At 31.9% G+C, this 22,056-nt stretch overlaps 2 protein-coding genes across 6 annotated transcripts in view; one reads left to right on the forward strand and one right to left on the reverse strand.

Annotated features, from left to right (window-relative positions):
* Positions 1-268: 268 nt before the first annotated feature.
* Positions 269-2,987, reverse strand: LOC106617000 (serine protease grass). The gene is made up of 6 exons (XM_014233956.3): positions 2,733-2,987; positions 2,405-2,615; positions 1,559-1,833; positions 1,271-1,461; positions 1,105-1,206; positions 269-1,034 (listed from the first exon to the last, which is right to left on the reverse strand). The coding sequence occupies exons 1-6, from the start codon at positions 2,759-2,761 to the stop codon at positions 694-696; spliced, it is 1,149 nt and encodes a 382-aa protein (XP_014089431.1). The 5' UTR covers positions 2,762-2,987; the 3' UTR covers positions 269-693.
* Positions 2,988-8,458: 5,471 nt separating this feature from the next.
* Positions 8,459-22,056, forward strand: part of Cbp53E (Calbindin 53E) — a 155,397-nt gene continuing 141,799 nt past the window's right edge. For 3 of the 5 annotated variants that reach the window (XM_070107830.1, XM_070107831.1, XM_070107828.1), the window contains exon 1: positions 8,459-8,819. The gene's annotated coding sequence lies outside the window, so the exon portion shown is untranslated. Of the gene's footprint in view, positions 8,820-9,784; positions 9,875-22,056 lie in introns of all 5 variants that reach the window. The other 2 variants (XM_070107829.1, XM_070107833.1) reach the window with 2 other exon arrangements.

Genomic DNA, 22,056 nt, shown 5'->3' on the forward strand with positions numbered 1-22,056 from the left:
TTAAAACTAATTTAAAATTGTGAAATTTTACATATTATATTAAGGATTTATTTCTTTTTATACGCTTGTTATACACATACGTATTTAAGAGTTGATATTATATTTAGGTTTAATTTACACTTTACACTTTACTTACCAAATGGTTTACTACTCATACATATAGACATTGCATCAACGACACATGAGTTCTGGTCAGATCCAAATGCCTGATTTTCATAAAACTTTTCTCGCTTTACTTGACTTAAAATATCGAATCAAACATAGGATGTTTTAGAATGACCGCTTTTCTCTTCGCGCTTCTTTCTGACATTTAATATTTCGTGTTTTGTTTTTTCATCTTAACCGATTAATAAATATTGTTAAATTAAACATAGACACATGTTTTAAAAATGTGTTTTGATATAAATTAAAACATAATAGAAATAAAGAAATAGGTAAAAAAATTACGACTGCTGCTTGTCAAAACATAACAAATGGAAAATGCCCAATGTATTTAGCTTCGCTTTGCTTTGCTTAGCTTTGAAAACTTTGTGTAAAGCAAAATTGGTATGTGAATCTCTTCGAAGATATTCTTAATTATTTTCCAGATTTCCAGTGATGTTTGTATAAATATGTATGTATCTATATACATATGCGAATATGTACATTATATATTTAAATATGTATTTCTCCAAAAAAATATCAAGCAGATCCTCATGTATTGTTCCCTATTATTTCTGTGACCCATGGCATGTATTCCATTAAATTTGCATAGGCCGCCGCATTTACATTTTCACCTCCACAACCGGTCAAACCGAACGAAACAATACCAAATTGCACTTGACGATATATTATTAGGGAATTGAATGTCTTAAACGGTACAGTTGCAAAAAGAGGGCCTCCAGAATCGCCCTTACAGGTATCGATTCTATTCTCACCGCCAGCACAAATGTGATCGTAGGTGATATTTACACCGGATTCAGCGAATATCTTCTGACAAACCTCACGTGGTTGATGGGGAATTTCTGCATGCTGCAAAACATTAGTGCTATAACCTTTGAAAAATATTTATGAATTAAATATTTATGTATATGTATGTATTTTAATTCGTATAAATGTATTTACTATTTTCGGTATGTCCCCAGCCGGCAATGGTATAGTATTGTATTTCATCGCTATGGTCGTAGACGAGTTGCGAAATGGGTAAACAAATGGGTCTAATATGTACTGAGATTAGAAAATAGATTATATCGTTATTTTGAAAATATTATCACATATATATTGAATCTACCTTGAATTTTAACCTCACGCTTCAGTTTTAGTAAGGCCACATCATGCGTTAAGCGTGGATTCATATATTGAGGATGTATGAAGATTTCTTCGATTTCATATTCTTCCGGTTCCGGCAAACATAGGCGTATCGAGGAGCTAAGACAGTCCACATCTGTAGAGATATCATGTTCGCCCAAGCGCACACTAAACCTAGCCGATTTTATAAATACCACATATTAATCGAAACAAATATGAAACATATTACCCGCAAAGGTAATTGTGGCTCGCAAATTACAGCAACACTTACAATTGATCTGTTTTACAATGAGCAGCCGTCAACACGAATCTGGATGTGACCAATGTACCACCACATAAAAATTGGCGACCCTCAACGATATATTTCAATAATGCCATAAATGGATATTGACCTAGTCGTACAGATTTTCCATTGGAAACACGATCCCCTGATAGTCGATAACATTTTTCTTCCTCGAGTATTGCTAAGCCTTTAGGATTTAATTGTGATATGTAATTGGTATCGGAGAAGTAGTAATTGGTTCGGTTACAGCAAACGTGGACTTGCTATAATAAAATAAAGCATATGTTTTAAGTCTTTAGGGTAGTTAATTGGCGTCTATTTAGTACGAGTATTATGTATTATGTTCGTTTTAATTAACTCGGTCGCTTATTAAAATGTACGTGAAAAAAGAAGACCTTTGTATAGAAAAGGGATGAACAGTCACACGTACACAAAAGTTTCGGTTAGAATTGCCAATTGAGCCTAAGTCAAAGGAACTTTAACCAAAATCTCTGGTGGCGCTATTGATATTTAACCACAGATTTAACCGATAGGTAGGTTGCAGGGGGTTCGAATTCCTCTATCAAAAATGTAAGAATATTTATAAAATTATTCTTTCGTAGCAGGCTATGACGAATTTTCGACATTATTTTGATGAAAACGTCAACCATTCGAAATTTTTCAAAACCTTAGGACACTACATTTGCCGCTGGGGCAGCTTTGACGTAACACTTACCAATCCATTGCTGCGAATGGAATTTTGTTAGCACTATAGTAAAGAATTATATACATGTACTATGTACGTATGCACATACATATGTATGTATTGAAATTTGTTATGCCCATTGTACTTACATCATTTTGGCAAAACATTTTATTCAGATCATTCGAAGTTTGTATATTATTTTGTATTTTCCAATTTGTTAGATTAGCACATTCTGTATAAAGTAGACAATATCCTGGCGAGCCGTTTGGCGCCCGGCAGGTTACGTCTTCATTTTCTTTTTCTTCGTTACCGACAGCATGGGCCAACATTAATATTTTCAGTATTATTAACAGCGTCAAACTGTGCGAATTAAAAAGAATAAAAATAAATATACGTAATCGATTTACATATAACAAAATATCTTTAATGAGTTTATTGCACTTTGTTGTTGCTAACATAGTTCTAATTACTACTTACTAGGAAAGAGTAACCATTTGGTCCGTCATTGTGAGCTTTAAGCTAATACAACTGCTATGCTCTAGTCGCTGACACAGTTAAAAGTGAAATGAAAGAATAGAGTCTAAGCAAATAAAAAACTCAATTCAAGTCTTACTAATTCACTTCTATAGTGCTTGGTTAAGTCGCTTGAGAGTGTATGATTAAAGAAAGGGGTACTCAGTATTCCGTTTTTATACCAAATACAACTAGTCACCGTGTGCTCTCTTGATAGTGGGTTCAAACCTCAGTTGAAATGCAATGGAAATTTTTAAAACTGCTCATTTTTCATAGCCTTTACTTGATGGTTCCGGCGATGACCTATCGAGGGTATTTTTTATGGGGAAACCAATATCAAAAAAATTCCTTTCGACGTCTAATATAAACTATGAAAATTTCTCGCACCCGTTAGTGTCTGTATAGTACTCAATATTTTTTCAGCTGAATTTGCGTATTTTAAAACTCTTTAATTTTACGCGGCTGATAGAAACCATCTCGTGTAAGTTGCAAAAATATATAACTCAATATGGTGCGCTTGGTATACCGATAACAGTTGAGATTTATCATACTTAAATTGTTTTCTTCATTCATTTGATTAATTACGAGGGCACTTTGATTGAATTAGAAAAAGTTTTTTTTTCGGAAAATCATCTCGACCGCCTAGAAAAAACTTAGTAAATATTAAAATAACTTCGGGCCATCAATAACAATGGTTGATAAGTGATTTTATGAATGCTTTTAGGTACATGCCAGTTCAGAAGATGCGAATGACCTATGCTTAGGTCATCCAAAAAAGTCGTCCATTCTCGATAAAGTCCACAACTGATAGAAGAAAGAAAGAAGATGAAGGTGAACGTGTGATCAAATAACATCTTCAAAAGTCTTCAACAAAACAAATTGTTGAAGGACAGGAAAAATTGATTTAGAAGAGAGAGAGTAAATATATCGAACGAAATTAAAATATCAATCGTAAAAAGTTTGAGAGAATTAAGACGCTAACACTATCGTCTAATTAGAGGTTTTGAAAAGAACACGTTACGTGATAATTAAAAAAGTGAAAATATAATTTTAGGGTAAAAATTGTAATTTTCACTTTAGTTTACTCGCAAAAGCACTGACATATCAAACCAGCTTTAGTAACTAAAGTTTGAGTATATGATTCGCGTAAATGCGAACGCGCTCTTATCGCCATGTGATATGTTTATTATTTATACTTATTATTGTGATTCAGCGGGAATTTACCCTGAATAATAGCTTAGAACACGTTTTGCAGTTACCAGCAATCAAAATATTAGACTTGAGCTTTTAAAAAGTATATACAATGTATCTACATATATTGCGTTAGGGATATTCTTATTAAAAAACACAATTATTAAGGACATAATTCTTTCAATCAAATTAATTTATAAAGACATATTTGCAAATAGTGTATTAGGGTCGTTCTTATTAAAAATAAAGTAATTTTTATTATTACTTATATATATGCACTACCTACCTATATATCGCCTATATTCCATGTGGAGATGTTGTTGAACATGTTCCAGAGAGTTTGAGAGAACTGATTTTTTGCAAGTATTTTTGAGGTCGAAAATTCAAGTTCAGGAGATCCAACCGTATAATGATATTTCCAATCAGTGAATTACTCTCGCTGGTCTCATAATGCAGATAAATAAATATATCTCGCTATAATAATTGAACTGTTTTATCATGAGCGTTTGGGCATGAATGAGTATTTATGGAATTTTTATACAAAAATGTATCATTTTCCGACATTATTTTAGCTGTGACGCTACTATTATCAAAAATATAAATGTTGTAGAAGTTTGATGATAATTATGAATTGATGTAAAATGTGCATCCCTAAAATAATAGCTTGCAAATACTACCATACTACTGACTAACGTACAAAGATGCTGATTACATGTATTCGGTGAATTCATCGATGAGAATTTTTAATACAAACTAATATAACTTTGATAATTTTCAAACAATTCATTTGACATATGCCGAGCGATAAATGTGTAAGTGCATACCTGCCTTGTGGGTGTGGCGGTGAGAGATGCGCGTTAGTACTCTGCAAGAATAGAACTGCAGCTTCTGATACAACAAGGAATAGTATGCTAAATATCTCTAAACTGTATTAAAGGATATTTAATTTTGTTTGCTCACCTTGCCATCATCGAGTTCATCAAGAAAAAATATTCAAATGGCACATATTTTATTTTTTCACTAGGTATCTCATCTGGATCGATTTATTATCATAAATCGTTATAAAAATGAAATGAAATTTGACTATGACTGTCGAAGAATTTGACTTTATCAAAATGCTAAGTAAACGAACCAAATCTTTATCTTTAGTGTCATAAAATGCAAAGAAACCATTGAAAATGTAGAAAAAAATTGTGTTCAGGGGCGACGGTGTTAAAATTACGGAAATTTTACTGCAACTATCAAAAAATTCAATAATTGAATGCAGATTCTTTATGAGCTCATTTACATTATTTTTTTTTCTGTTTGGTGGAATGAAGATAAACCCAGAAAATATTCGAATTGATATATACTGTAAGCTATGTTTCTTCAAAAAATTGTAAAGAATAATATAAAAATACCCCATCCGCTACTTAACACTAGAACTACTAAAAGCTCAATATAACCAGTTTTATAAAATTCTCACAAAACATTAAGGTAAAACCTTCCTCATTATTTTTTGAATATGTCATGACTTTTTATAAATATATGTATGTATGTATGTATTCATTAACACCATATCTTTCACCATACCTAAATTTGGTAACCGGTCATTTTGACATTGAAGACATTTTCAAAAAAAACGTCAAATTTCCATATGATTACACAAAAATAATATACTCATATTCTGTGAATATTTATACTCTTGCAACACGTTGCAACAGAGAATATAAAAGTTTTGTTCACCTAACGGTTGCTTGTATCAATTAAAAATAATCGAGATATGATATGGAGATAAATGATCAGAATGATGACACAATTTGACTTCCGAGTGACTGTCTGTCTGAGATGAAACCATATAAAAAATTTGTAAATTTAATCTTATTCTTTCACATTACAGCATGCAAATCAAACATCAATGAGGTTATCAGAATAAAACTTTGCACAAATAGTGCCCTCATGCTATTTCATTTGACGTCCAAAAATCTTGCCTAAAATGGAAGAAATCAGGGCAATATTTCCTTTAGTCCCTATATACCTAATATATGGACTTTGAAACATTCCTTTGACTTTATACCTTATATATTGGTCAATCTGGAGAGGTTTTTTAATTAAATTCAGATAGCCTCTATTACTGGTAATAGTATGCCGTATTATTAAAACTAGATAGAATCTGGTCAAAATATACCCTAGCCCCCATATATCTTATATTTATAAGGATTTCAAATTTCCGATTGGCTTATTCCGTATAGATCGGTCAAAATATAAGATACCTTTGCAAAATAAAGTGAAAGTATTATATTGGGTATACTATAGTTCAATGCCGAAAATATGTGAAATTGGTCTACGAGTACCCCAACTCCCACAACTTACCGTCATCTTGATCGTTTATATATAACTCCACATCTATCTCGATTATTTTAGGAGATACATTAAAATTACCGCTGGGTGAACAAAACTATTATACTATGCTATATATATACTATAACATGTTGCTACATGTTAAGAGTATAAAAAGAAGCGAAGCAGGGCACGAGGATGTAGAAGTACATATAATGCTTTTCATTAGTCCAGAATGAAATTGGGATTTCCCATTCATTAGTTGATGTTTTTCTCAAATACCCCATATATTATATTTAATTGGTACCTTTTTTGACCATTGCAAATTAGGAAAGTATAAATTATTAGGTTACACTCTTCCTTACTTGTTTTGGTTAGACTTTATATTATATAAGACAAATAAGTTAGAAGTAGTGATTCCGAACATGTCACTACCGTTTTCAGAATAGTTTCATTGCAATTTTATATACACGAAGCAAAGAACCTGAAATAATATTATCTATAGTCTGAAAGATAGGAGCCTAATTTTTACAACAAAAATTGTGAGTGGGAATGTTTATACGATATGTTCGATAAACGAAACGAAAGAAAGAGTAACGCTTGCAAGCAAATATATCTGCGTTGATTTCAACCCTTTGGGATGCATTCATTGATAATAGTCAAAATTATTACGTACCCGGAAAAAATATTACCGTTGATGAACAACTATTTTCTACTAAAGCGGGATGTATTTTTACACAGTTCATGTCAATTAAGCCCTATAATTTTAAAACAAAATTACAATAGCATGTGATGTTCTACAATAAATTTATTATATTATTTCAAATTATATTTAACACTTTAAAAGCAGATTTCCATTTTGTCCGGTCGGTAAAAAATATGACATATTCAACGACATGGTAAGGTATGGGTGAATTTGAAAAACCTTCACTCAATAACAACTTTAAGTCTGCAGCGTATCAATCGCTCGCAACGCTTTAAATTTACGTTTACATAGTTTGTTTTAAGCTTTCCATTCTTCTACGACTATTTTTATTTTGTGTATCGTTGTTACGTGTATTTTTGGCTGTTTTGGTTTCTCTGTTATTTTTTTAGCCGCGTCCAACAGTTTCTTGTGAAATAAAGCATGCCAAAGAGCATCAGAACAAGAGAAAGAGATCCAAAAAGCTTTTTTTTTAAATTTACTTGCAAATTTGCGCATGAGTGCTGAGCATAAATTTCTCAAGGTACCAACAATTAAGGCTTGGAAGGACGTGGTTGGAGTCTAGATGGTAGTATGGTGAACTAGAGGAACAGTGTGTAGAAAGTATAAAATAATAATAGACACATTTTTGAAAAGTCAGGGATACCGTGTTTAAAATATATTGTAGTATAACTAGCCCGACATTCCCACTTTTTGCCGTTCTAATGAAGAAGATATGCACGATATCCTCGATCCGTGCCATTCTTGTATAACTTGGACCTACGTCTTAATAAAAGTTTAAGATACATTAACTTAGGGTCAAACCATTAAGCCTCTTTTAAATCTTAGAGCTGATGACCTTAATTGCTTAGTAATAACTTTTTACTTAATTTTCAAGAAAATAATATATATATGTAACCTCAACATTTACTGGTCCCTCAGAGAGATTATTCCTGATTGAGAATTTCTGCCATTCACTTGTATTTGAAATTATTGTTTAATTGACCTAGTAGACCAGCTTTTTGCAGATTTGGACCTTGTAATTCCTGCCCCTTAAACATATAAAGAAGCTATAGATCAAGTAAATTCAAAAATGCGAAATTCATTTGAACCTCTGCTCTGCTCAGTGTACCTTACAACCACCCCCCTGGGCACAGCAACATTTGTTGCATCAACATGCTGCTTCCCAAAGGTGAAAAATTCACATTTTCATTCATAGCTGCGTGGTATTTGTATTGGTTTTATTGTTATTTGCTTGAGCCCCGTTGTACACTCGACGGAGGCCCAGGAATATTTTTTAGCGCACATCACACTCATGCCAATAAAAAGACAAAAAAAAATAAATCAAAAAAGTACACTCTTCCACTCGGAAAAGCTCTCTTGGCCACTTGTACTGTTGCTTTTGCTGTGGTGAATTGCTGTTGGCCAACATAGCGCACATTTACGCCGTTACAACATCAGCCGTTAGAAGAATTTTTAAGCAAAAACCCTGCTTCAGGTCGTAAACCAAACAGTCTGCAAAGGATTCTCAAAGCAAACGTTTCAGAAGTTGAACACTGGTAACGACGCGCTCCTGAAAATCTTGTGTAGAAAATTCTAAGAAAGTGGTTATAAAAATATTTATTTAAAACAAATTAAACACAAAATTTTTTGAAAAAAAATTAAAGGAAGCTTTTTTTCGCGTGTAAAAAAAAATAAATAAAAATTGTGCAAATAAATTTTTAACATTCACAAGTAATTTTTGTCTGCAATTAAGTGGTGTGAGTAAAGTTTCAGCGGAAGTGCACGCAACACACAAGCCAACGGCAAGCGGACGAAGAATTAAGCAGGAAACGCAATAACTGCTCTCCAATTCACGGGTACATTTTCAATATTTCAATATTTCTTGCGTATTTGTCTTTGTATACTACCATTTAGAGTGTTTTATTTATTTTTAACCCATAGGCATTTGGCTAAACTTTGTTGCTTGTGATTAAGGTTAACAAATATGGGTAGGGTGTGCTCTAAAGTCTTACTGCCCGATCATTTTCTTGCTATTTATTATACTTATTTTTTGGTGATAAAATAATTGAGATATTATTGAAAATTAATTTAGAAATGTATTAACAGGGTTAATCTATGACAATTATGTATCGCAGTTTTAAATATATGGTATCACAGAGTACAAGAAATATTTGCTTCCGTTGTGCGACGGGTCGTATCGTAACTTAAGAATTACCTCATTGAAAATTAACGTTTCTTATGTTCAGATCCTGTCTATAAAATATAGGATTTTGTTTGTAAGTTTTTGAAAATTGTAAATTTAAAAAGTAATAGGTTTGGCGTTATAATTCTTTTTATAAAATGTTCTTTTAAGTATTTATTTTATTAATTATTTCAAATGCACCTGATTGCTGATTGACGTGATTTTATAAATTATTAATATTTTATAAACGTTTTCATAATAAAGCTCAAGGATCTAACTATGTTCGAATTGAAACTTTTAATAAAATAATAAAACGAAAAATTCTAATTGTGGCTTAATTGCATATTGTATTTAAACTTATATAATTTAGAGTAATACTATACAATTTATAGAAGTTTAGATTACTATAGTCGTGAGACCGAAAAAAATTATTTCTTCTTTCTGAGTCTAATGCTATACAAATATTTACAACTAACTGGGAAGGCAATAAAAATCTTGGAAATAATAGTTTTTAATTTTACCTTTTTCTACTTTTTTCTTTCTTAATTATTACTTTTGATAAAAATAATGTGTTCTTTTAACTTTCATGCCATTCATAAAAACTTAATATTGATTGTTTTAATGATAATATCAACTTAGCTTACAGAAAATGGCATTGGAAATTATTCGCTCTGAAATAATCGCACATTTTTGATAGCTGTTTCCTCTACACTAACAGAAACTCGAACAGTAAGTTTAACTTTGTGTTCATATTATTCATTGTAAAGTCAATTGGGCGGAAATAATTTAAATATACCGTTTTATTTTATTATTACTTTGGTTGAGTTAACTGATAGATATATTTCTTATAGACATTATTGGATAAGTGTTTAATTGATTTAAAATAATCGACACTTTCTCATAGTAATGAGACACAATTATTTCACCAAAAAATTCATATCTGCATTCTACCTCTACTCGAAGAAATTATGAATTTTTATGTGTCAGTAAAAATGTCTAAGATTTGACGCGAATCATACTTAAATTACTGGTGGTTTTGTTGAAGTTAATAAATCCATATTTAAACACAATTAAATCCGATTCACGATATTTTCACTTTATTTGGCAACTTGATTATAGCGTTTGAAGTCCCCATCCACTGAGGAAAATTATAAAGATTCTGGGCATTCCACACACGAATATGGATCAGATATTTATCTTTGTTCTCAGAAGAATAACAGCAAACTTGAGTTAGGACTGAAGAGATTTGTGTCTGAAAATTTACTTTCTCAACTAAAACTTAAGCATCAGGAATCTCTTATTTAAATTGTCTCTACTGATTTAGACTATAACACATGTTTTTTGCCACAAAAGTATTTTTTTTTAAAGATATTTATTTAAAAATTATAAGCTTTGAGTTAAGCCAGTATTTTCATCTGCCGACTACGAAATTGTGAAATATTTTTGTTGTAATAAATCGGAATTGGATAGCCTAAATAACTAACGCCGTTGTTGATTCGTCACTTCTACGATCGTTACGTTTGAGTTCCAGTTTCGTGTCCGAAAAATTTCTCGTGAAAGCAACAAAAATGTATCTTCTGAATTGGCTTCCATAAGAGAGTATATAGATAACTAATAAATATGATGCAACTGCTTGCTATTCGGTCGTCTATTTGATTATGTCAGTCTATATATTGTAATTGTATCAGGTTTTTGTTCTATTCGAAACTATTCATGTACGGCGCATCGTATGCACCTTACCATATGATAAAATAATATAATATGAAGCTTCTACCCAATTGCTTTTTAAATTTAATATTTTTACTGTTGAAATGTAATAATATAAACAAATCGTTCGCTTTCGTTCATAAAAGGTTTAAAGCTTTTGGCAACGCCGACCACAACATTTTTTATTGCTTCTAATTGAGACCGCAACGCAAAGAAATTTACAGATAATTGTATAAAATTGTATGTTTGTTCTTTTATTTAAATTGAAAATTAGATTTTTTCCAACCAAAGCATTGAATTTATAATTTCCTGTTTTCCATTTGTTCAATCGAAAAAAAAATTTGTTTGAATAATTTCAGTTATATGTACACATGTTTGTAAGGAACATAAGTATGTTTGCATAAATCTGATGCGGCTCATTAAACATCACAGTGGAATTTCCTGTTTGTATTCATTTACAAATAGGCGATTATTATTGCAAATTATTGTACTGTGTAAAAAGAATTTTATTAAACAGTGGAAAGATTTCTTTCCTTTCTGAGCAAAATTCATACCACTTTATAATGAATTAAGATTTTTCCATTTAGTGCTCGTATGAACTAAGCGTGAAATATCTGCGCACATACCTTTTTAATTTGAAATAGAAGTATGAATGGATTACATTTGTACGTCTGTGTACTTGAGTAATCAGTAATCAATATAATATAATGAAAGAGTAAGAAATTTTCTCCACATTTATAAATAAGGTTGTCAATGGTAATACTCAAGTAATTAAAATGTTGGTGAAAGCAAATATTATATTTACAACTTCTTTGACTATCTTCTTCAACTAGGTTAGAAAGTCTATAAATTGAAGCACTGCTACTTTAACTGCATTATATAGTACAAAAGAAATAAAAGCTATTTTTAATTATCAAACATATTTTGTATATACGTCTGTATTTAATGCATCAAACATTGGAGATTGAAGAATCGCACAAAAAACAGGTATAAATCATATAGCGGGCATAATCTAAGAGAGCTAGGAACGGTTTAACCATTTTAAGCTCAACTACATAGATAACAAGCAAAATATTAGATTAGAAATCATAGTTGAAACGTTGAGAACAGAGAAGCGATGAAGTGAAGGCGGCTGAAGATTTACAGAACTTGAATTTACTACGAATTTCAACTCTATTGATTAAGAAAGTATCACTAGTCTCTTTTATTTGGAGGATAAGATCAAATTGTACATTCTATATATAGGAGAAAAGTCATCGCAGTATATGTAAAATAGCTTACATTTTTATACATTTATAATTTTATAAAGCTGTTTTGTTAAGTCTTTTCTTCGATTTGTACAGACAGTTTGATTCAGTTAAAAAAGAGTGTGCTTGACTTGATTCATCTGAGAGTTTAGCCTTTTAAATATTTGTTTCAATGGTGAAAAAAAAGTTTAGTAATGGTTATAACTGTTACAAACTAATTGGGAAGGAGAGGGCTGATTAATTCAGCTGCTGTGTCCACTATAATTCACAGTTGTATCAAGTGGAATAAAATTAACACTAGAACTACTAGCTATTTAAATATACCTATTTCTACCAAAACCAGTCAAAGTGACTTAAAAGTGAAGCTTTGTTAATGCAGTCTCGAGTTTCGGTTGGTTTGTATAACAGTTTCTTGAAATGCCGAAAAAGTCAAGTATGAATACACCGCGTTACGATATAGGATCTGCGAAATCTCTGTATAAGTTTCATCACCCGCGATTACAGAGTCTCATAGTTCTACAGCAGTTTGGGAATCTAAGAATTTTCATATCCAACATTCTGCCATTTTATTATTACAAAGTGTAGAAAGTTACTTTCACTTTTACTATAATAATTATTGTTGATCATCAGTAAACAAGAGAGCTCTGTCAATGATGGAGAAAAGCAGAGGTTATTCGATTAACTTTACATCCACAAGTAACTATATAACATTTTTAAGTTATGAATAAAATTTGGGAGTTTTTCGTCAAAAAAGTAGAAAATATACACGGCAAAATTCTAAGAAAAATAAAACATTTTGTATAAGGAGAGAAAGAGAAATAGAGGAGGAATTATTTCATTTCTTGTTCATCAAATTGCTTTGATGACTTCTTGGAAACCAAAGCATCAGCCATAACACAAACCACTGGATAATACTGTTCACAACAGGATAATAAATTAGACTGCAGTGCCAAATAAATTTTTAACTTAATAGACGACCTAAATTTATTACATCTTCACTGTATAAAATGTGTAAGCTATTACGTTTCGAATTGTTTATAAATATGACTTCAAAATACATGAAGTTCGAAAAGCTCAAAATCAAAAGAAATAAGAAAATTTAATAAATTTCTTATATTTAGCAAGGTTAAATAGTTTGCTTTGAAATATCTGGCATATCTAGCAAATTTGGGTGGAATGTGAGAATATTACGAAACATTAAATTGTTTTCTTGTTGTAATAATTCAGTTCAAAATAATAATTTTAACACCAATTACTTACACTTATCACAGTTTATGTTACATATGCATATAAACATTATTTCGTAAAAAAATTTATTAAAATATACTCACAGTTGAAATATGCCAAATATGTTCGAAGTGTTAATTAAAAGGCGATAAAAACTTGCAGTCAGCTGCTTTACTCTCTGGTAACGGGAAATTCCATCACAACGGCGATGACTGCGTTGCCTGTCGAGTTGGTGATAAATAGTAGTATTTGGCATGTGAGTGCGTAAATAATTATGCGCGTGAGTTTGCTTGGGGGTATTTATAAAATTCATAAGGCATTCATGACGTTTAATTGGCGATTGAAGGAATTTGTGCACTTACTCACTAAAGGGAGAAAAGTTCGTAATGAGTATGGAAAAACTATTTGTTTAAATAATCTATAGTTAATATATCTATCAGTTATTGACGCCAAATATCTCTCCGTAAAACAACGGTGCCATAATAGTTTATGAATTTTCTTATTTTTTGAAGCGAAAAAGTTTTTAAAAAATCCTCTTCTCTCTCCCCCTTAATAGATGAGTACTTAGAACCAGATTATACCATACATTAGAGAAGAAGCTTAACCAAAGCTTTAGCAATTTGGTTATTGAATAGGGTAACAACTACTTGCATAGCCAATTTCTCCTACACATAATAGGTGAATGTTATAAGTATATGAACTCAGTTAAGAAGATGATAAAAGTATATATCTTTCTCATTGTATCCATAAGTTCTATTTATATCTTAATTAATTTGTTATCAAAGCGCGTGATTTAAAAAAATTATATATTGTGTTTACTATTTTTTTTTGTATTTTACCGTAGGTACTCATGCCAAAAATAAGGAGATCATATATAATTATTAGTGGCCAATATGATAAAACTTTTAAACATTTTCATAGTTGGTTACATGTTTCTTGAGAAGGTAGGACAGTTAAAGCAATATTGTAACATGTCTATCCTCTCAAGATCATATATATAATATATACTCACCGCCAAAACAAGTTATGGTAAATCACTTGGCTTGAGAAAGGTTTGGACTGATAGCATTAACTTTAGACATTATTCAAGTATACTCAAGAACATGTTTTCTAGGAATTTTATGAGGACAACTCACGCACTGATCGACATATTCGCATGAAGCTTGCTATTGTAGAATGACGAAAATCATTATATGTATTTTAGGTACCGATTTTACACATTTTCTGAATTAAATTTTGCTAAAATATTTTACATATTCACTGAAATAAGTATGTCCTAACAAGTCATATATGCCTGAGTTTCATTCAGACAACTCACCAATATATAAGGTATAAAGTAAACAGAATGTTTGAAAATCCTATTATGAGTTATATGAACGTAAGGGAAAGTATTGGCTGGACTTTAGCCATTATAGACATAGGCATACACTGTTACTAGAAAGTCATTATCTCTAAAATTCACTTAAATACGAGTAACTTACCTATCGAATAATAAATGAGTTATCGAGCCAAACGGAAGTTCGAAAATCTTTATATCAGGTATATGGGGCTAGGGGAAGTATTGACCCGATTTTACCTATTTCTCTCCGAATTTCAATGCTAGATGCCGAAAATTTACCAATATTTTCAGTTAAAAGTTAGCTATAGGTACTGCGGCTCACATACTTAGTATCTGGGGGCTTGAAATCTATGTTATTGCCATATTTAGTGAGTTATCGTACTTTTAGTAGTTTTCAACATAACTGTTATTTTTGTTTGTTTGGTGCCAAAAGTATTTGTCCTGACAGATGTTCCTGTCTACAGCAATTTTCTACACCAAATTGAGGTTTTTTTTGAGTTTTATAGGTTTACTATTAATATCATTTGCTGGGCGTGTGGCAATGGTGCGATTACGCCCATCTGCAATAACAACCTCCTTTGTGTGCCACATGACATATGTAGCAAGTTTTACCAAGATATCTCAATTTTCAATTTAAGTTTTAAGTTATCGTTTGCATAGACAAACAAGCGGACGCACAGACAGTCACTCGAAAGTTAACTCGTCTTGTCATCTTGATCATTTATGAATATATTTATATATATCTCGATCAGTTTTTGGTGTTACAAGTAACAGTTAGGTGAACAAAACTATTATAGTCTCTGTTGCAATATGTTGCGAGAGTATAAAAAAATCACACCACAAGTGATAGCTCCTATGTAATGATTAGACACATTTATTATTATCATCGGTAGTGGTCGGTGGTGGTTATCATATGTATTTCACCTTACATAAGTCGGGGATTTCAAAGCTAAATAACTCTGCGATTTTGCAACAAATGGTAATTTATGCATTATAGGTCTATAACTGAATTTTAGTGTTTATCAAGCCTCAAATAAACAAACTCATGTGGCTGTGTATACATTAATGAGTGGTTAAGCAATCATACTTGAACTTCAAAGAAAAATTCTCAGTTTTTAATACGTAAAGTGGTATTTCAAAAACATTTTCTAAGGTATGATTGTTACGAGTCTGACCAATAAAATCTTTATATATATAATATATTATATATGTATGCAGTCATGTTTCATAGTGAAATATATTTTTAGTGAAATATACACGTGCTTGGCTGCTGATGTAGTGACTTACACTGCAATGGTGCATAAATTTAGCAATAATTATGATCTCCTAATTCATTTACAAATATATATATATACAATGGATATTCTTAGGAACAAGCAGACATTTAATGTAGTGCACTAAAGTGTTTCACGTTTTGCAATGTTCGCCTGTCTAATTAGTGTGAAATGTTGCGCGACGCAATCGTCATTGTTTCTGCTCAATTTAGAGGCATCTGTAATACATGATGTGCAATAAAACATGAATTCCGAAGTGTTGTAATGCTTATGTATGAATATTTTGGCATGTGATGCCTTGGATTTTACATTCTTTTACTGAAGTAGATGTGATCTATAAGTAGTCTGAATCTTAGTTTGCTTATGACCATTAGCATTTGACTTCTTTACAATACCTTTTACAACCGGTCGAACGTTTTACTTGAAACCAAACAAAAATTATAAAGAAATATGATGGTCGAATATATACATCCTAAACTTGCTTTATAATTCAAAATTGAAGGAAATATCAAGTAATTCATTATTCTAATTTATATATTAATTTTGTTTTTTTAATAAAGTTGTTACTAAAGGAAAGACAAGTATTAACGTTTTAATAAATTTAAAAGGTGCTATCTGCTGCATCTTAGATAGGTAGGTAGGGTGGATGTCTGACGACGCTCCAAGTCCTTTAGGAGGCCAATTGTGAAATAAACAATAAAAAAATGACACTTTTAAACAGATAGAATATTCCGCTAAAATCTTGATGAGATATATTTAGCGAAATTCTCAAAATGTTCAAAATGGTATTCATTGTAATGTTTAAATATAACTCCAACATCTAGTTTAAATTCAAAGACTCGAAATTTGAAGCTTCACAAACTTTTTTGCTGGTGGAAATATTTTGAAAATAAATATAAAAAGAAGAATAAATATAAAATGAAGGATTATATAAATTTTGAAGCGCCCAGAAAATCTGGTCGAAACACATATTCTTAACGGATCGGATCAAAAGGAAAAAATAAATAATAAACATTAATAATTCTGATAGTTAAAAATAGGTTTTTAGTTTTTTTTAGGAACTGGTCGAATAAACAAAGCAATTGAATAATTTAAGTGACTAAAAATAAAATTTAAATTGCCAACCCTCTTACGATTGAGCGTAAGCATATACATATAATATATTAATTTAACAATTATTACCCGATTCTCTAGTTTCTTAGTAATCTTGTTTCATGCATGACAAAATCAACCACTTCTAACACACAGCAGGTTAAAACGTTGCATTAGAAGTCCTTGTACCATTCCCGTCATTTATACCGTAAAATTTAGACGCCAGCAATGATGCGTCAAATGTCGGCAGTCACGCTTCTGTTGCATGCATCTACTTGCCAGTGACACCGCGGCTGAACTATGAAACGAATATAATGTCTCGATGACACGGCAAGTACTACTTGTTTCCACCTGACACCATTGGGCTATTGTTTGCTTTTTGTGTCTAAAAAGTGACTCTACTAAGAGACACTTTAGGCTGCAATTTGTTGTAAGGGCAATAAAGAATTTGTTTTTTTCTTCGGTATAACGAGACACCTAAGGCTTTTGTACACTTGAGTATTAAAGAGCCTCTTGGTGATTTAATAAAAAAAGCTATGTTCTTTCATATAAGTTTATGTATATATCTAATGGAACCAACTGGTATAACAGGTTAGATGGGCTCATGTGTGCGTAGATGATATTTATAACGCATATTTACACGAGCTTAGGCTCTCCTATACGTCTAAATTTAACTACAAACAGATTTATTGTTGGTCTGTGGGTACAGAATATATAATATATAGAAACGTAACGTTTATAGTGCAGTAAACACGTAAGTGCTTTGGCTTATCTATTTTCTTCCTATTCTTCCGTATTTACCACAACATATAGTTGTCTGCTAAATTTTGGCTATTCGTAAATATTATTGCGTTTAGCCGCAGGGGTAAAGTAAAGTTATGAAAGCATACAAACATATGTGCATATATATATATATATATAATATATTCGATTTAGAAGTAAAACGGGGTAGAAAAAAATTTCTGGATTGGAACAAAACTGGTCGAAATTATTAAATCTATTAATCGTTATATTTTGTGTAATTCAATTCATATAAAAATTGCTTATTGTTTTAGTTATTTAAACTCTCTAAATTGATTAATTTTGACGTAGAACAAACTATAGGCTTATTGATTTATTCTTGAAGTGTAGATTTTTATGCTCTAATATAATGTAAGACAAATAATAATAATAACAATAATAAAAATAATAATTATTATTATAATTATTAATATATTATTAATATAATTATAATAATAATATAACTTCTAGTATATGGCCTAAAATTTTTGTGAACTACAGCAATGCTGTATAATCTCATTATTTTATTTAAATTCAAATAAAACATGTTGCGAACATAAATAATAAAAGTTATTATTATATTTATATTATGTGTAAATTATATCTACGAAACTAGTTTTAATATAAATAGCATTGTTTTATTTAAAAATGCTAAACTTGAGTTTTTTAAACTAGCACAAAATTAGTTTCAGATTTTGAATAATAAGTGACTTCATATTTTTACCAACTTTCTACAGATTTGTTACGTAATATATTAGGTGGTAAGATCACTAAATTAACTACCATCTGCAATACATAGAAAATTTTAATCAGCAGTAATGGAAATAACGCTCTAACGGTTTCAATTTATGTGCATACAGTTCTGTGTGTATGTAAATTTATTTGTTTTTTCTTTTTCTTTTTACGCGTTTACATTTGTTTTTGCCAGAGAAATGCCAATGTTCATGTGCTGCCATGACATATTGACAATAATTTGATTTACGCATGAGGATGTCACGAATAATGGTAATATTGAGCGAATTTGCATATTTTTACTCCCAACCGCACTTATGGTATTGTGACGGTGAAAGTGTGCAATAGAGGGAAATGCCTGTTTGATGCCTCCCTATATCTGAATATTTTTTGCTTTATAAAAAAGTTGACACAATGGATACACAAGCTTTAAGCGAAAATGTGTAGTGTATTTTTGGTGCTATTTTGAAAATGTTTTCGCTGTCTCGTCAAACCCTCTTCATGAGCAAGTAACGTATACGCCCACGCATACTTGTTTGATGGTGACAAAGCACGGATAAAGTGAAAAATCACAATCAATTTTACTCCATCAAAAGTGTTTAAACATGTGTATGAAAAAATCAATTAATATCCATATACAAATATAATCCTTTTTAAAATACATAGACATATAAATATTTTTTAAATTTTATTCAAGTTCGAGTATGTACTCCAGAAAATCAATTTTGTGTCAATGGCTGTAATTCTGTCCTTAAAGAAAAAACTATATAGGAAAACTGAAATGATTTACATACATGCCCACATGTTACATGCATGTACATATGTATTTATTATAAATATCTATGCACATTCCCATTTTTGAGTATGGTTCAGCGTATACAATATTACCTTTATTATCAGTCGTTAGAGAGAGAGCTTCTAGCACAAGTAATTTACCTTTCTACAAAGCCTTTTGAAACTATTTTTGTCTATTTTATTGCAGTCAAGCAATCGAGACACGTGTAGTAAAATAAAGAAAGAGAAGGAAAACTAGTTCTTGGCGAAAGGTGTCATAGATGAAGGAATAAACATCTTTCGTTAAAGAAAATATGCCTTTTATGTATGTGAAAAAACTAAACTGGTTAAATTAATTTTGTGGAAAATATTAAAGGAAATGATTCAAAACCATCATAATATTACTTATATTATGTTTGAAATAATTAAAATAATAGCAGCATATTTGTGTGAAATTGTTTAAGAATATACTAAAAATCTAGTTTGAAAACCTAAAATAATTTTTTTTTTATGTTGTGTAACCCCAAAAGCATTTTATGTTGTCCATAATTTGAAAAATAAAACTTAGTGTTTGACAAAAAAACTGAAGTTTACTTATTGGAAGAAGTATTTGCATATTGCACATATGATGTTGAGTTAAAAAAAACAGACAAATTAACAGTTAAAGATTAGCAAATATGTATATTATTCTCTTTTATCAGCAGCTTTATTTATACCAGAAATAAATTGAAATACTATTTTATAATGTATACGTCACCTATGCTAAGATTTAAAGCTACTAGTTATGTGTAAAGTTTCATTAGAGCAACACCTAGCAGCAGGGTTGCTCCGCATCCTCTTGACCCGTGCTGGCATCGAGTCCAACCCGGACCCCGAGGAATTTTTGTGCTGCATTTGTGCAAAAAGGCTCCATCCCAACTCCACCTCGGTTAGGTGTAACACATGCAATGAATGGAGTCATCTTAAGACCTGCTCAGGCCTTAAGATCCATAGAGAGTGGATCCCGAGTTACGTGGCCCCATGCTGTCAACGCAATACTGCGACACCTTCCTCAACGGCTGTGCAATCTGCACCATGCCCGCGCACTACGCTGCCACTCCAGTAAGTGGCCAAGGAAGGACCTCCACGGTCCTAAGAAGCTCACACAGGCAGCATGACTTCCAGTCTGACCAATCCCCTCTCCAGCCTTTATCCCGCTCCAATCCTTGTGCGAGAATCACTCAGCAACTCCTGGTTTCTTGCACAGTCTGTTCCGTGTATCAGAACGTAATATGCCGGAACGTCACATCAGTCAAGTGCAATTCTTGTGCTGGCTGGTGTCACATTCTGTCGTGTTCCGACCTGCGTGAGTAGAGTGCCTAGCCTTTATATTGCACAACATCGTGTCTAATCGATGTTGAAAATTACCGCAGGGACACTACCCTTGAATGTCAGGGTATAGCTGTCCGGTCAGGTGATGTCGAGCTCGAGATATTTAATGTAAACATCTCCTCAGGTACAAGTTGCCTAACAGGATCTCACCCGAATATAAGTGCGCTACTTCGTGGTGAAAATCGTTTGGTGCTAGGCGACTTTAACGCGCACCACGATCTTCGGCACTCCTGCCTGTCACGTATCGTAGGGGGGTGGACAACGAACGGTGGTCCTTCGTTAACTTTAACAAAGCTAACTGGGTCGGCTTCACATTATTTACCGAAAGCCCTTCACCGCACTACCCATCGCTACGCACGTCATAGTTGGCGAGCGTCAATTCCGCAAGGTGATCGCTGCTGGTATTGCTCGCTTCATACCGGCTGGAAGAATCGCAGAATTCTGACACCTTACGCCATGTTGATCCCTGTGATCCCCAAATAAGGGATCTCAATTTGGAGATTCGGCAAATGGTAAACGAGCATAAGCAGACAAAATGGATAGAGCATCTGAAGTTCTGCAACCTCTCCACTGGTGTGCGTAAGCTTTGGACTACTGTCACGGCCTTGTCTATGCCCATGCCTCCGCGGACCCGAAGAAGTGCGCGAGGTATTTTAGCTGGCATTTACACTGCACCTTTCGGCTGACAAAACGATCTGCTACCCGACGGCTGCGCAAAATGCCAAAAGACCGCGCGCCACTTACTTTCACAGATGGGGAGGTTCAGAGTGCCCTCAACAAGGCCAAAACGGAATAATCTAATAAATAAAGTGGAATAGGCTGATGCTAAAACATCTAGGCTCGACGGGAGTAAGCTACCTCACCAAGTTCCTTAACTTGCAAATTTGTAAAATAAACTAGGAACATTTTTTTGGAATTGGTCGAAAGACTTACACGTTTTAAACTACACTATATAGTAATATCCCATATAGCTTTTAAATTTAAGCACATAACATACCAGTTAAAATTATTATAAAAGTAAGCCAAAAAACATATTTGATTCATTCAAATTTTTTAAATTGTTACTAGAAAGAATAGAATCTCAATTCTCTTTGCAAATTTAAAACATACTTGTATATATATATATAAAACTACTATATTAATATTATTTATTTATGGACGCTACATATATACACAATCATTGAAACCGTTGAAAATGTAATTCATCGAAAAACAAATAAATTTAGAAACAGTTTGCGATTTACACAATAAAAAATTTCGCTGCTCAATTTTTTCTCAAAAAACTGCTTAAAGTTTTTAAAAAATAATATTTTTCTGACGTTATGTAGTTACGTTTTACATATGTACTTGCTGAGTACTAAAATTTTA

The sequence above is a fragment of the Bactrocera oleae genome, chromosome 4 (assembly GCF_042242935.1).
Source record: "Bactrocera oleae isolate idBacOlea1 chromosome 4, idBacOlea1, whole genome shotgun sequence".
In the NCBI taxonomy this organism is placed as follows: Eukaryota; Metazoa; Arthropoda; class Insecta; order Diptera; family Tephritidae; genus Bactrocera; species Bactrocera oleae.

Bases quoted from the DNA above. Each gene is read 5' to 3' on its own strand.
- LOC106617000 (XM_014233956.3), bottom strand. From the start codon at position 2,761: ATGACGGACCAAATGGTTACTCTTTCCTA. The intron at 1,462-1,558 runs GTAAGTGTTGCT...AAAATCGGCTAG, and splicing joins CATTGTAAAACAGATCAATT to GTTTAGTGTGCGCTTGGGCG. The intron at 1,207-1,270 runs GTAGATTCAATA...TTCTAATCTCAG, and splicing joins GCGTGAGGTTAAAATTCAAG to TACATATTAGACCCATTTGT.